Genomic DNA, 17,500 nt, shown 5'->3' with positions numbered 1-17,500 from the left:
AACTGAATTGGATAATATAGTCGAAATTTAAAAAGCAAAACAAGTAATTAACAATTACAAAAGCACGATGAGTTTCAAAACAGTTCCGAGTTCAATCCCACAACGTGGCTCCTTAGGCAAGTGTCTTCTACTATATTTGACCAAACCATTGTTAATGCAAATGGTAGAGGGAAACTGAAAGTATTTCATCGTGTATGTATGTGTGCGTGTATCTTTGTGTTTGTGTTTGTCCCCATCGTCGCTTGACAACCGTTATTGGTGTGTTTACGTCCTCGCAAGCTAGCCTAAACCTCATTCTGGTAGTTCTGATAAGAAAAGAACCCCTGCATTTGTTGGTGAGACCCAAGTCATGATTGACAACGATCCCTCCAAGTCAATCAGGTCCATCCCCAGAGACATGGCATTGTTTGAATTTCTTATCAGGCTGGTAATACATTATAGTGCTTAGAGTGATCACTAGTGATGGTGACGATATGCCTCCATTCATCTTCCCCATTCATCAGACACAACACGGAAGCCTACATCAGATGCCTTGAGGAGTAGTGCTGCTCTGGGTCAAAAGGGTGGCTGCTGGAAGACGCTATGTCTTTCAACAAGATTCTACACCATGCCACACAAGTAGGAGAAATCAGTAATGGCTATCAGACACTTTCTGCGACTACATCATCCCTAACATCTGGCCACTTAACTCCCCAAAATGCAAACCACTTGATTATTAGGTGTGGGACGCAGTTGAGTTAGAGACCAACAAAACTCCTCGTAACACCGAAGTTAACCGAAAGCAAGGACTATGTCAGCATTCACCAACTTAAACAAAAAGTCCGTCCAGAAGAGTTGCAGGAGATTCTGAAGTCGTTGGTTGAAGCTAATGGCAATTTTATTAAGTAAATTTACTCTTTCGTATTTGAAGATATTTTTATGCAATTTTGGTACATACATCTGTTAAAATGAGACATCAATGTCATTTTCATTTTGCGTCCATAGGTGACCAGATATTGATTGATTTTCGTTACTTTTTTCCTCTCTGCCTGTGTGGATTGTTTTCAAGTATTTTGGTTTTTCTGGGAGTACCTTTTTAAAGTAGAAGAAATAGCTAACGTTTTTTGGCTGCTATTTCTAAACTTCGGTATGTGATAAAGCAAATGTTTGCTGGACCCTAATTATTAAGTATATATATTCATGTATATATATAAATATATATATGCATATGTATGCATATATATATATTATATACACATATATATATATATGTGTGTGTGTGTGTGTATACCAGCCTACGTGGTAAGAGAGTTGTCTTTTAGCTATTATCAAGCTTGTCACATGGAACATTGATGTTCGTCTCCAGCTTGGATGAAAATATGATCGCTACCATGAAATCAATGGTAGCCAGGTTAACATGCAAATAAAGAATATTTATCCATCAATGCAGTGTTGAACACTCATTCTCACTGTTCAATATTAAGGTATATATGTACGTGAGTATACATGTGTGTGTGTGTGTGTGTCTGTGTGTGTGTGTTTGAGTGCTTGTATTCATTTAATTTTTTACTTGTTTCAGTTATTTGACTGCAGCCATACTGGGGCACTGCCGCGAATATATATATATATATATACGTCGGGCTTCTTTCAGTTTCTGTCTGCGAAATCCACTCACAAGGCTTTGGTCGGGTCGAGACAATAGTAATGGACACTCGTCCAACGTGTCACACAGTGGGTTGAACCCAGAACTATGTGCTTGGGATGCAAACTTCTTTACCGCACAGCCTCTCCTGTGTCTCTATATACATGTGTATGTATGTGTGCATCGTATATGTGTGTGTGTGTGGATAAATTCATCTCAAAGATACACATGATGTTGATGCAACACATCTGAATCAAAATGTGCTTGTAGTATTACCTTTGAGTGTAAAAACAAAATGCTATGATTGTGAAATGTATGACATAGACATATGTAGCTAAAGTGAGGTCGCATTTCGTTTTGGGATCGCAATATAAGCGAGTCAATATTACTTGTTTATATTATACTTGAGAGGTTTCAACACCCGTAAATTTATATTAAAAAACATAGGCTGTTGTAGTCATAGTAGGATTAAACAATATTAGCTGTAAGGGTTATTAATTGTTACTTATTGGTAGTCTAGATATTTAAAAAGTGGTTCCTAAAGGATGGAAAAAGACTTAAAGTGGTTGCAACAATAATAATAGCAGCAGTTGTAGTGGCTGTGATTGAGATCATATCAGATGAAATAGCTGCAACAGATGCAACAGCAGCAGTCCTAGCAGCTGAAACAATATTAGTAAAAAACAATAGTTGGAGTCAGTAAAAATAGCAGAGGCGATAAATGTAGGAGAGGCTTGTTCCCCACTTTATACCAGTAATGATAATAGTAATGACTATGGCAGTAGTAGTAATAGTAATTGTAGATGCAGCAACAGTATCAATCAACTGGCGATGAATTCATTATTGTTGGAAAGTGTAATCAATAAATTGAGAGAAGGGAAAGATCGTAAGACTTGGTTGTTTCTTTCCGATATATGCGTCTGTTTGTTGGCTGGGGACTATTTTCCTCTATATTTATCCCCAAATTTCTTGTCCTTGCGAAGTCATTCATTCTATTAAGGTTATCCCGGTTTGCTCCATATATTTTACTCCAAAACATGAACATGCTACTTCGTAATTTTTTCGAAGCACGACAAAATATATTTTGGTAAGTTATCCCTCTTTAAAACGTATGTCCAATACTACTGGCAAATTTAAACATATGCCAGAATTGAATCGTTGACACTTTTATTGATAGCTGTTGTGATCGATATTTGTTAATATTGTTTTCATTGATTCGGATTGCATTTTGCTCTTTATAACGGTATGTGCTGTAAAATATTATTTATCGTGGGGTCTTTTTCAATGTTGGTCTATTTCATAAAACAATGTTGTAGGTTTCATTGATTCCAGTCTTTTGGGTAGGAATATGTGGTAAAACTTTCAATTTCCGGTATATTTATTTGTTTTGCTTGTCTTACTTTCAGGATATTAATTTTCTTTGTCGCGTTCGATTCAATTATTTATTAAAGATGGCGGATAATTTCTATCGATGACCGTGGTGTCTTTGAGCTCTTTAAATCGTATGCCTCGGATACACTGTGTTAAATTATTCAATGTAGTCGATGAAACGCAACATCAAATGCAATTTTGATAACACTAAGCAACGAATTTCAGTTTTAACCTATGAGAATTTCTGTAATCGATTGCTCATGTATTCGATATCCTCTATTGGGTGGTTCTGTCCCAAAAAGATTACTTTGATGAACCAATTTCATTATTTATCCAGTAGGAATTATCGTGAAGCAAGATTGGTTTTGTAGTGTTCATGATGATTCTGATAGTAAAGTTTCTGATCTTGGTGAATTGCCTACCAGCATCCAGAGCTTTTAGGAGGGGAGATTTTGATATTGAAGTGTAGAAATCCATGATATAGAACTGGGTAAGCCTGCAGGCTGCTTTATTCTAGATGCAGTGGAACCAGTCGATTACTGGATCAAACCCTAAATGCTCAGTTCTCCATCCAGCAGATGTTGACAGCAAATGCAGTGCCTCTACAGAAAGTAGAAAAGTATACACCCCAGTTTGGTCAGACTCAGGCGGTAATATAAAACGGATACGATGTGTGTATTCATTACCTCTGCTCAACCTTTCAGAAACAACTTTCTCTCGGCCCATTTCTGGATGAGACTGGTTGCCCAGCTCATCACTTCCTCCCACTTTTTCTCTGTCTGGAGATCCGTACCAAACCAGACTCCAAGTAATTTAACAGTCCAGTATCCCGCGACGTTATTAGACGGGAAAGACCTGCTTCTCTTGGTGTCGAGCTGTAGGCCCACTAACTTTTCTTGGTTGACTTTTACTCATGTTATCGCCACGTATTCTTTTAGAGCAGTGCCGATCAGAACTATGTGCTTGGTGTTCGACAGTATGATAGTGGCGTCGTTCGCATACGCCACACGATTTTCCCATGACCTCTAGGATGCCTCCCAACGCCTACAGTTTTTGCAGCGTGGCCCTAGAGCCAGTACATACAGAAGAGACAAGAGCAGACACCCTTGATGGACCGAACGCATGGTATTGAATAGTTCCAATAGGTAACCATTCACCCGAACCATCGAGCAAATGTTGCTGTATACTGAGGCAATCCAACCATGGAAAACGGGACCGAAGCCAGCCGCTGTGAGAAAGCTTTTGATGATCCAAAATGACCAGGGCCCCATCTATGCCAGTTTCTTTATCCGCTTTGTCTATGACGTATCGCATAAAGTAGAGGTTGTCTTGGATGAATCTACTTGGGGCAGCGCATGTTTACACATCACCAATCAGTTCCTCGACTACAAGCGCCAACCACTTCACTAGCATCATGGCCAAAATTTTGAAATCTGCGTTCAGCATTGTTATAGGCCTAAAACTTTCTGTTTCATCTCCATTGCTTGACTCCTTTCTTAGCAGTGTAACCGCTCCTCGACCCACTGAACTAACTGCTGCCAGTTACAATGGATATTTACTAAGAGCCCGCTAAACAAATCTGGCATGTAAGTAAAGTTCGTAGGGCAGAGCATCCAACGCTGATCTCGAACGTCCGCTGCGGTGCCTTTCTCAAGTGCCTCAGTCGGAGCGTGGTTAAAATATAGGAATCAGGAATACCACCAGAAGTAGACACTTCTTTGCTGGTGGCAACCGTAATGCACAGTTTAGAGTACAAAACAGTAACTCTCCAAGAGTACAAAATGGGAAAGAAAAATTGGCCAAGCATGAGAATGGAATTATTGATACACTCCGACAAGAACCCAAAGTCATCCCTGGTCTGGTGCTTGTGTCATTTTAAATTTTATCCTGCTCGTCACTGCTGTTGTTTCTTCTGTTGCTGTTGTTGTTGTCTGTGATTTGTCTCTCGACTATATCAACTAGTGGTAGGAAAATTATGACATCATGGCTGTTCCAACAGACATCACTTTCCTCGATTTGTTATTTTTTCTTTGCATTAAAATATTAAATTACAAGTTTTACATCTCAAATTCATCCTTAAAGGGCGAATCGTTTGTCAGACCAGCTCGCCTTAAGCAAAGCGAGCTGGTTTATTTAGTAAACACTCCAACCAAAATTCGAATACCAAATAACAAAACTACATATTTTTAAGAAAACTTACAAGCCATGAACAAACGTTCTCTTTCTAAACACAAATAATAATAATAATAATAATAATAATAATAACAACAACAACAACAACAACAACAACAACAACAACAACAACAACAACAACAATAATAATAATAATAATAATAATAATAATAATAATAATAATAATAATAATAATAATAACAATAATAATAATAATGATAATAATAATAATAATAACAATAACATGCTGCTGAAAACTACTCACTTTTCGTTTATTTCTTGAGCGTATGTCATTCTGGTTGTTAACGGCAATGCCAGGATTTTCTAACATCCAAATATGGCAACCAATACGTAGATAGGCAAAACTGATGATTACCAACGGAAGCAAATACTGTGCAAATAAGAGATATAAGTGATAAGCTTTAGCAAAGTTTGGTGGATGAGTTGGCCAGTCAGTGGTACAGAAAACAAGGGGTTTGGGGTAAATGGGAATTACTTTACGAAACAATGCTTCAGGCAAACTAGAAGTCGAACATATTATCCATATAGCGGTGACCAAAATAACAGCAGTGCGTTTTGTAAATCGCTGCTTGAGTGGATGAAGAACAGCAAAATATCGATCAACTGCAATGACTGTTAGAGTTAAGACTGAAACGGACACTGACATTGTTAGAACAAAAGGAGCAAGTGAACAAAGGAAATGGGCAAAGATCCATTGTTGTAATAATGCTGCCTGGAACTGGAAGGGTATTGCAAACATGCCAGTTATTACATCAGCAACAGCCAAGTTTGATATGAAAAGATTAGTAACTGTCTGCATTCTTTTATTCTTGACGATTACTAAAATTACCAGTCCGTTGCCAAGTACCGCGAGAATGGAAATCGCGCCATAGAGCATGGCCAAAATTACAACGAGTCCAGTTGGTACTTCATACAGAATACCATTATCATAAGTAGTATTGAATGTACCATTAACATCTGTTTCCAAGGTCAGCAGATATTCCTGGTCGGTCTTTGGTAGTTTCGTTGATAGTTCAGTGGCAGCCATAATTTCCATAACTGCAGAAAAGAAAGATAAAAGTAAAAAAAAAAACATTTTAGAGTCCTTCCAAGTAAAATAAATTGCGAAAAATTTATTTACTCTATCCAAGTGCTTTAAAAATATGTACATCATTGTTTTATGCTATATATATCCAAATATATCATTTGGGTGGTGAGTGTTGGGATGTGTACAGATAATGACCAGAAGAACTCGGCAAGTCAGAGAGTGTTTGTCCTCCCTTCCAAGGCAGAAAATGGTTAAAAAGAAAAGTCTAAAACAGAAAATTGTCCGTCATGCTTTAATTAGATGAGCTACTCAAAATAAATCTCGTATCACTTACTCCAATTTATCAATGCCACACTGTTTGCTTCTCGGTGAATGACATATCATCCATTAAAGTATTAAATCAATTTTTCTCTAAGAACGTTATTCCTAAGGTTAGAGATGTTGTACCCAACCACCTCGCCTTCTGCCACCTTTACAGTGCCACAGCTGTCAGACTGTTACACTAAGAACTTTGTTTTTAGTTTAGTTTAAATCCAAATTTGTGGACAATACTTATATCAGCTCATTGCATTTTTGGCGGTGAGAGAGAAGAGAATGGAGCCATTTTCGGTTTCTTGCCAATTATTCTTCGCTATTATATACAAGCGAAAATGCATACATATACAGACACACACATGCCTACATGTATACACACAACTACATACATTTAGTGGCAATTGGTGCTATTAACATTAAAATTCACAGCATTCGGACATCAACAGGAAACCTCACTCTAAACTGTGATAATGATAGATACTATCTCAGAAGAAAGATGAAAGGAGTGCATTGAGATCAATACAGAGAGCCTTCTACATCCATATTATATTACTCAGACAGCACATACCAAACAATGGCAACAAATATAAATACATAAAATAAGTCCTGAAAAATAAAGTCAATAGCATCTTGTGGGTTGGTAGTGAACTCCTTCAAGAAACATTCATTTCCAGATGACCTCTTATGATGAAGTGCAAGGCTAACATATCTTGCAAAAACTTTGAAGAGAAACAATGAAAATATCACAAAAGGTCAAGCATGTGTATTTTCCCGTGATCTTGACAAGAATGATAATTATATGTTGCCTTACATGAATTCATCACTGATACATCACGTCACAGATCGAACGCTACGCTTTTGTAGTTTAAGAGTAATACTTGCAAAATATCTAATGAACGCGGCAGTGAAACCATAGAAGCCCCAAAGAACAACTGCTTCTCACTATTATGTGACACTTCTGTGGAGGACGTAATCAGAAGTTGTCCAAAAAAAGGCCATCAAGTTACTACCCCCTTGTGCGGCATGATGTTGTTGATAAGACAATATAGTGCCGTGGTAGTGAGCTGGTTGAAACGTTAGCACGCCGGGCGAAATTCGTAGCGGTATTTCGTTTTGAGTTCAAATTCCGTTGAGGTAGACTTTGTCCTTCATCCTTTCGGGGTCGATAAATTAAGTATTAGTTGTGTACTGAGGTTGATCTAATCGATTGGTCCCCTCCACTAAAATTTCGGGCCTTGTGCCAAGAGTAGAAAAGAATATATATAGTTCCATCTGCGGAAAATACTGCTCTTGGATACATACAAACATGTCTGCTACTAAAAATATACATATTAACACAAGGGGTGTTGTTGGAGTACTCCCATCAAGACTTCTACTAAGTAGAAACATAGGCCTGATATATTTATTTTGGATAGAAAATAAATGTCATTTACAGTCACATAGGTTAGCTACCCTGCAGGTGCTACCCTGCAGATGTGGACATTTCTTCCAAAATCAGCGAGGAAAGTATATATATTGAAAATTGCTTCGAAACCTGCAGCTCCTTTCCTCTGATTACATATTCATATTTTTTACTAGCTATCATTGCGGACCTTGTTTATGCTAGTAAATGTGTAAACGACAGTCTAGAAGACCTTGGATTTTGAGGCAAAGAAAGGGACCAGCTGACACAAATTTTACAAATGTAATCTGTATGACGAACAGAAAAAATATGCAAAATTTCTCTAAAATGAAATGCGTAACAATTACAAATTCCAGGGTTGGAGATTTTTTTTCACTGCTAGAAATCAGCTCCCTCGTTCTAGGAAGGATTCTAATAAATAAGAAAAGAGGACACATAGATATACGTGCACATACATATACACGTGCACACACACACACACCACACACACACACATATGCGGCTTCGACACAATACCGCATAGCAAATTTCAGTCACAAAATATTGATCACCTTGAGACAAATGGAGATAATACATGCTAGAATTCCTATTCAGTGGAATTGAATTCGGAAACACTCAGTTCTCAAGCGAACTTCTAAAATCTTCAGCCCAAATTCTAAAATATTCAACATTATGTTTCTCTCAAGAAGTTCAACCGTCAGGAACATCTTTCGCGGTCATATTTTCATCAGAGATACTAGCAAGAATATAATGAACATCAATCACCAAACCAGGAATGCCTGAAAAGTTCATAAGTGCTGTTCCACTTTCTCTTATGAAAAACTTAGGATTTAAAACAAGAGAAAGCACATTCAGTAGAGCACCAGAAAATGCTTTGCAATATGCCTTCTGAGTTATAATTCTACCGGGTTCAACATTTTCTATTATTCACCACAGCGAAATAATTACTAGCCCACAATTGGCTAGGATTGATTAGATTGACTATATCCCTTCTTTGTGCTTCAAATGAAGGGAGAAGGAAAATAATTGATACCTTAGGATGTTTAGTAATGTATTGTTAAATACACTTTAAATCTATCAATATTGAATTCGCATTTGAACTTCTTAGAGGTGATAACAAAGTACAATCCACTATACTCTTGCCTAAAATTTGCGACTTTGTACCAAATAAGTATGTTAGACATCAAGATCGATAAATCGGCTTTTCATAACATTATATTTTATTAACATGTAATTTGTTTAGAAACATTTTTTATCAATATTACAAGAATCGTTAGAGTATTGTAAAAATGTCTTTACATTCCAAATTTAAAAGCCTCTGTGGTAAACTTTACCTTTCAATAAGGTATCGATAAGATATTTTAAATTCAAGTAAACGAGTCTAAAAATAATTGTCTTTTAGAGTTGTGGCTGCAAAACTTGGAAGATACTTTTACAGTTTGCCAAACAAATATTAAATTCGTATCCAAGAAATCAACTAGAGCCCTTTTAGAAATGGGACAAATCATTACTATTTATGTTATTCTTCTCCTAGTTTTCTACATTTTCATAAATATCAATGTCAACGAATATGCTTCCAGTTTGTTTACTAGACTCTGTTGTGTAATATAGTGCACTAATATCAGTGCACTGTGCTTAATTGCAGTAAGGTGTCCTCGGGTGAAATGCATTTTCCTTCTTCCTGGTCGGCGTGACTGCCTCACGGAATATAGACATTTATATATTCCGTCAGTGGTTCACGATAAGATTTACTAAAAACATTGAGTCAAAACAAATATTAATAAATAATATAGTAATAAATAAAAAAGTAAAATTAATAATAACAACAACAACATCAACAATAATAATAATAAGAATAATAATAATAAAAGATATTAAAGATTTTAAACGATATAGTAAAACTTGACACAAAATCGCAGAAATCAATGAAATAATCAAGAAACTAATCTCATGTATTTCAGCTTTAAAAAATAATAGTGAACTTTGATTTTAGCAGTTAAAACACATTCTATTTGGAATAAAAATAAATATAATATAATATAACATAATATAATATAATATAATATATACAATGTAAAATAATATATATAATATAATATAATATAATATAATATAATATAATAATATAATATAATATAATATAATGTAATATAATGTAATATAGTATATATATATGTATGTATGTATATATATATATATAATATATATATATATATATATGTATGTATGTATATATATATGTATATATATATATATATATATATATATATATATATGTATATATATATATATGTATATATATACGTATATATATACATGTATATATATATATATATATATATATATATATCTATATATATATATATATATATATATATGTATAGATATATATATATGGCGGTGGATCTAGTATATTAGTAATGAAACCTAAGCTTCGAGGCCTCTAATCCTGTCGGGATTTCACAAGCAATATATTTTGATAAATGAATTTTTCTGCACTCCCGGATTTACTAGAGATTATGAAAATTTTCAAATATGTTGCTTTGAAGCCTTGATTTTACTGACTTGTTTACCAGTGAACATCTAAGAGCGAAAATAAGTGAATAAAAAAAATATAGACAGTGCAAAGAAGCTAAATTCCAAATACTAATAAAGATACACAAATTTCGAAAGTGGGTTACAGAAAAAAACTGCCAGTATCAAACCACAAAATATATCAGGAACAGTGCTTCAAAAATCCCGTAAACAAATTAATATTTTCTCTATCTATCTATCTATCTATCTATCTATCTATCTATCTATCTATCTATCTATCTATCTATCTATCTATCTATCTATCTATCTATCTATCTATCTATCTATCTATCTATCCATCTATCATCATCATCATCATCATCATCATCATCATCATCATCATCTGTCGTACGTACTCCTATCGAGTACTTAAGGTTTATTACATTTCGTTGAAAATATCTTGTTTACTGTTGTACATTTTTGTTAAAACCTTTAGTAAGGATCTCTACTTCTCTAGGTGAAGAGAGAAACTGCCAAGAAAACAATTTCTGTATTATTTATTTGTATTTGTCTGTTTGCTATGGAATACAATAACGACAAATACCCTTTCTTAGACATGGTGGTGATAAATAGAAATTGGTTGTTAGAAATTGATATATGCTCTAAAGGAATATTGCTTATTTTCAGCATCCACGTAACTTAGCGAAGTGCGTCTTTACAATAGTCTTGAATCAACGACAAAGTAGCCGGATAACTTTCTCATACCACTACCAACTTCATGAGAGAATATTTACACTATAACAAAAGCAACAATAACAATAATGATAACGACACTGTATAGACAACGTTTTAAACAAGACAAGCAGCATTTTAGCAACAGCAACAACAACAAAAATGACAGTAGCTTCATGTACAACAGCAACTACAACTTCAGTAACAGCAGCAACATGTTCTAAATTATGAGGGAAGGAACGCCATTAAGAAAATAAAGGAAAGGAATATAAGTTTTGTGTTTCTAAATGCCTAGTGATATTTTTCCCGTTGTAATTATCTCCGTTTCAATGCATAGGTTAAATAAATCAAACGAATCACTTCGACTGAGATCAGAAATCACTTAGAAACGCTTTATAAGTCACCAAAAAAGAAATAACTTTTTCCTTGTAACAAATTCATATTGTAAAACACAACATTTTGTGTATGATACACAGGCTAAAAATTCGTATGAAGGTCAACAAATTGAACTTGAAGAAGGAGAGATCTCACTGATCTTTAGATAGAAGTGAAACAAGAATCTCCCATGAAATAGAGTTTGTGAATATCATGACTCACATATTGTTACATCTCGCGACTAATTTTACTCTATTTTGAATTTACTTGAAGCTTGTGGATCGTGTTTGTTGAAAAATTTCACTGCAGCTTTTAGCATCATTGTCTTTCTTTAAGAGTACTTTTTCAATCAGAAGTGTATTTCTTGAAGTTATCTAGATATATGCTATGCAGTTACTAGTTAGACTCAATTATTTATAGATTACTAGACCGTATCGATAAGAAATTTCTTTTAGATGGTCTTCAATTTAATTTAGAAAATAACTACTTAATAATCAGTGAAACAAAATACCGACAAAAGTCAGTCTCACTTATGGTGAGTAAAGCTACAGTAACATACGCGAATTTAGTTTGAAATGTCATGAATTTAATATTTCTGTATTATCCACATAGATATTTTGAAATAATTTCAGTGCTTATTTAAAATATAACTGACAAATAGAAAATGTTTCTGGACAATTATCTTAGTGAGGGGAAATCTTGATCAGCTGAACGAAGTTTGAAATCTCATAAACAGTGTAACTTCTCACATCCAGTTTGCTATGGAGTACAATAACGACAAATACCCTTTCTTAGACATGGTGGTGATGTCGCTCTGACATTCGAAACTCCGAGTCCTATATCGGCAGCCTTTTACTGTTTCTTCTAAATCATAACATATATAAATAATCTTTTTATCTAATATTGAGGTCTCATTCTTTTGTTGTTACTTATTATTATTATTAATATTATTATTATTATTATTATTATTATTATTATTATTATTATTATTATTATTATAATCATCATCATTATCATTATTATTATTATATAGGCACAGGAGTGGCTGTGTGGTAAGAAGCTTGCTTCCCAACTACATGGTTCGAGTTGAGTCCCATTGCATAGCATCTTGGTCAAGTGTGTTTTCTCGTTTAACCTCGGCTCGACCGAAGCCTTGTGAGTGGATTTGGTAGACGGAAGCAGAAAGAAGCCCGTCGTATATATATATATATATATATATATATATATTATATATATATATATATATATATATATATACTATCTTTTACTCTCTTTTACATGTTTCAGTCATTTGACTGCGACCATGCTGGAGCACCGCCTTTAGTCAAGCAAATCGACGCCAGGACTTATTCTTTGGAAGCCTAGTACTTATTCTATCGGTTTCTTTTACCGAACCGCTAAGTTACGGAGACGTAAACACACCAGCATCGGTTGTGAAGCGATGTTGGGGGCAACAGACACACAAACATACACACACACACACACACACACACACATATATATATATATATATATATATACATATATACGATGGGCTTCTTTCGGTTTCCGTCTGCCAAATCCACTCTCAAGGCTTTGATCGGCCCGAGGCTATAGTAGAAGATACTTACCCAAGGTGCCACGCAGTGGGAATGAACCCTGAACCATGTGGTTGGTAAGCAAGCTACTTACCACACAGCAACCCCTGCACCTGTACGTATATATATATATATATATATATATATATATATATATATATATATATATATATGTATATATATATGTATGTATGTATGTATGTATGTATGTATGTATGTATGGCAAGAAGAAAATGGAGGGATCCAGAGGTAGTATACATTAGGAGCCTGCAACGATTACAATAACTCTAGAACTGAAAACACTGAAATATTGGAACTTACTTAACATATATGCAAATCTAGAAAGACACCACCAGCTAACAAGCACCTAGAGAGCTTCGAACATGAAATATGGAGTACCATTAAAAACATCAAGTTTAAAAACCATCCCTTCAGACACAATCCGTTCCAATGAAAATTGAAAGAACTTATAAGTTCCTGGGATACCAAAAATGGTATTTTAATACATTCAGACAAAACTAAAAACATATATAGTATATCACGAACTCATGCAATGAGAAATAGCAAAAAATATAAGGTAGTACCCAACAGCACACTAAAGAAGATGAACCTAGAAGCCAGAAATATAATCCTAGATTTTAATTTAGGTGAAAAAACAGAACCTTTTACTCCAATTAGACCCCGCATAACAATTAAAGACCACAAAGAAAACTTCTCTAGTAACACATAGGTTAGATTAATATGTTCCAATAAATCTGACATAGTTAAACTTAGTAAAGTAATCTTAGATAAATGTCTGCCAACACAAACAAATATTGGGAGATAATAACAAAACAATAAGAATAGGATATAGTCTAACAATAACCTAGCTACCATCATATCCTCAATTAACAATAGAAAACTGGGCACTTGTCTAAGCAGAAAAACTAACAAAAATGATACATACACAAGTAATAATGATGATAATAATAACAACAACAACAACAACAACAACAATTATAATAATAATAATAATAATAATAATAATAATAATAATAATAATAATAATAATAATAATAATAGAACATCACAACAAATCACAGCACATACCTAAGGCACACAGAGCTGCGCTCGTTAGTGAAGTGAAAGCACGCTATAAAACTACTGAATAATAATAATAATAATAATAATAATAATAATAATAATAATAATAATAATATAATAATAATATAATAATAATAATAGAACATCACAACAAATCACAGCACATACCTAAGGCACACAGAGCTGCGCTCGTTAGTGAAGTGAAAGCACGCTATAAAACTACTGAATAATAATAATAATAATAATAATAATAATAATAATAATAATAATAATAATATAATAATATTACTAATAATCACAATAGTAACAGTAATAACATTATTGGTATAAAGAATAGCCACAGTACTAACAATGCAATGACTATCACCCCCAAAATATAAACGCCACACAGCTACTTAAAACATGTAATTGTAGAATCAGTAGTAATTGTGTATTCAATAATAACTGCATTAGAAAGGAAGTAATATATCAATGTACACAATATGATAGTAAGTATACGTGGGAGCGAACAAAAACAATATGAAACAGAGGCTGAATCAACACTGATACACTTTTAGAAATAGAAATAGGAAAAATAGTACATGATTAAGTGACTATATGTGGGAACTAAAGGAGGTGAGAATTAATTATAATTTGCATCGGAAAATATTAACAACAGCACCAGCATATAATACTAGAAATAGAAAATATTTGTTATGTATTAATGAAATTTTCTTTATAATCAAAGCAAAACTTCCGATTATAAATAGTCTTAATGAACGCAACGTACCTCTCTTCATAAAACTAAGTATACCTTCTCCAAATAACACTAGTACCTAATATTCAAATCCATATTGATATAGTATTTATTAATAAGTATTTATTAATATTTATTAGTGTTGTTGTTGTCGATGCTCTATTATATCATATACTTTCTATATATAGATGTATAATTGAAAGTGTATATAGTAAGTTAGTTATGATTGTATGCATATATACATGTATATGAGTGTATATATATATTGCCATTATTTTTGTACGCATATCTGTACGTGCATGTGTATATAAACACATATGTATGTGTGTGCGCACGTGTATATATATACTGTATATATATATATATATATATTATATATATATATATATATATATAATTTATATATATATATATGTGTGTGTGTGTGTATGTGCGTGTGTGCGTGTGTGTATGTATGTGGGTGTATGTATCTATATGCGTATATTTTTGTGTGTATGAATATGTATATATATGTATACATGTGTCTATGTATATTAGTTTATATATAGTAATCCGAGTATGCTGGTGTAGTCATAAGTTAGGACATACATATGTGTATATAAATATATGCTCATACTTGTACGGGTATATATAACAAAATGGATAGGATTCAATAGATTCGTTATAGATATCTTCACACATAATATAAAATGAATATTCACATATATGGATATATAAAGTTCAAGATGTGGGTTCGAACTGGGTTGACTATGTATATATTGGAGTTGTGTTAATATAGGTAAAGAAATACATATCTGATTAGAGTATTTGGGGATCTTTGGATATATTAATGTTGTCATGTAAATGAATATGAACATATACATATAATTATGCGTGTGTATGCATATTCGAGGAGTTTTATATATATGTAAAGACAAGTTTGGTTCTACATATAATATAAATTGTTATGCACACAAATTACGATGTTAATATACATCTGATTAGAATTAGTTCTAGAACACTTGTAGATCAGTAGATATACTTTAGAATCATACCTTTTCTTTTATATTTATATATATGTATATAGGCATACCTATAATTTATTTAATCTAATTAATTTCTCTAGTTATATTTGAAAGGGTTGTAGCAAAGGTAGTAACAGATATAAAAAACATCACCCCGCCATTATGTTATACACCCATAATGATGATAATAATAATAATATACACAAACATGATTTAAGCAATGAAATTAATAAACCCTCTATTAATATACCTTAAACAAATACACATAGACTAGCTCATCTTTAATAATAAAATTAAAATAATTAAATTAAAGCCCACAAATATGCAGAGTTATAACATTATTTAGTACTATCCTCAAGACATATATATATATGTATGTATGTGTATACTTGTGTATATGTATGTGTGTATACATACATACATACATACATACATACATACATACATACATACATACATACATATATATATATATATACATAGGTATGAAAGCATTAATACACAACCCCAATACACAACCAATTGATTAATTATTAAATTAATTAATTGATTGATTCATTAACTTATTAGCTGATTAGTTTACTATCTGATGCTTTTTAAGTATCTTATTCAATTTATAATAGTGAATCAAAAAGTTATACCCCTTCTATTACGAAAAAAATGGCGAAACATAAACATCCTACTGTTAGCTGGTACCACCACTCAAATAAAACACTAAAATTAAATAATTAAAATTAAATAACTAAATAAATAGAGGATCTAAATAAATGATTAGATGATTAATTGAACAACTCAACACTATTGCATAGCGCCTTGTACTTAATGTATTGTGTCTGATGAAATATAATATAAACATATTGTAACGATAAATAACAACAACTTGGAAAAATAACTTCTCCATTGATAAAAAAATTGTACTTATAATTTCCATCATAAAATTTCCAGCTATATTGCTCATATATTTTAGTAAATGCACATTTAATCCCCCTAAGTAGACAGATTCACGTTTTCACATTCATAATATACGTTTCATACATTTGTAATGCCTTATTTCTCGTAAACAATCTAAAAACCACATCCCCTAGCAATATCACTATACCCTATTATATCATCCTCACTAACCTATACACTCATCAAATTTTTACACCTATAATTCTTAATTTAATTTAATCTAATCGAATCAAGTTTCAATATCAATTTTTACTCTCACACCTGCCCATAGTTAAATATGAGTTATTTGTTTCTATGTTTTCATGCATATATGATTTTTATATAGTTTGTTTATGTTATCTGTTAACCACGAACTAACCATAGCAGCGTCATAGCATTTCAAATAAATTAGCTAAGCAATTAGATTACGCGAGTGAGCACAACCCCTCCCCATTACCTACAGGGATTCAGCAACTTGTTAACTATAAATAACGGAAGATAATACAGTATCTTCGTAATGCGTTTACTAATTTAGTACCAATTGCTATCATAACTTTTGATTCAAAGTTTTACTTCATGATTTCAGGCTCTTAACTATAAACACATCATATATTTATATA

At 32.9% G+C, this 17,500-nt stretch overlaps 1 protein-coding gene across 3 annotated transcripts in view; it reads right to left on the bottom strand.

The window, feature by feature from the left end:
* The window catches only part of LOC115213353 (neuropeptide Y receptor type 2-like), a 365,606-nt gene that overhangs the window by 149,623 nt on the left and 198,483 nt on the right, over positions 1-17,500 (bottom strand). For 2 of the 3 annotated variants that reach the window (XM_036501952.1, XM_036501957.1), the window contains exon 2: positions 5,430-6,223. In XM_036501952.1, the coding sequence (XP_036357845.1) occupies positions 5,430-6,221 (792 nt within the window). In that variant the 5' untranslated portion in view covers positions 6,222-6,223. The remainder of the gene's footprint in view (positions 1-5,429; positions 6,224-17,500) is intronic. The other variant, XM_036501963.1, reaches the window with a different exon arrangement.

Source organism: Octopus sinensis, linkage group LG1 (genome assembly GCF_006345805.1).
Source record: "Octopus sinensis linkage group LG1, ASM634580v1, whole genome shotgun sequence".
In the NCBI taxonomy this organism is placed as follows: domain Eukaryota; kingdom Metazoa; phylum Mollusca; class Cephalopoda; order Octopoda; family Octopodidae; genus Octopus; species Octopus sinensis.
This window is presented reverse-complemented; position numbering and strand designations above follow the sequence as displayed.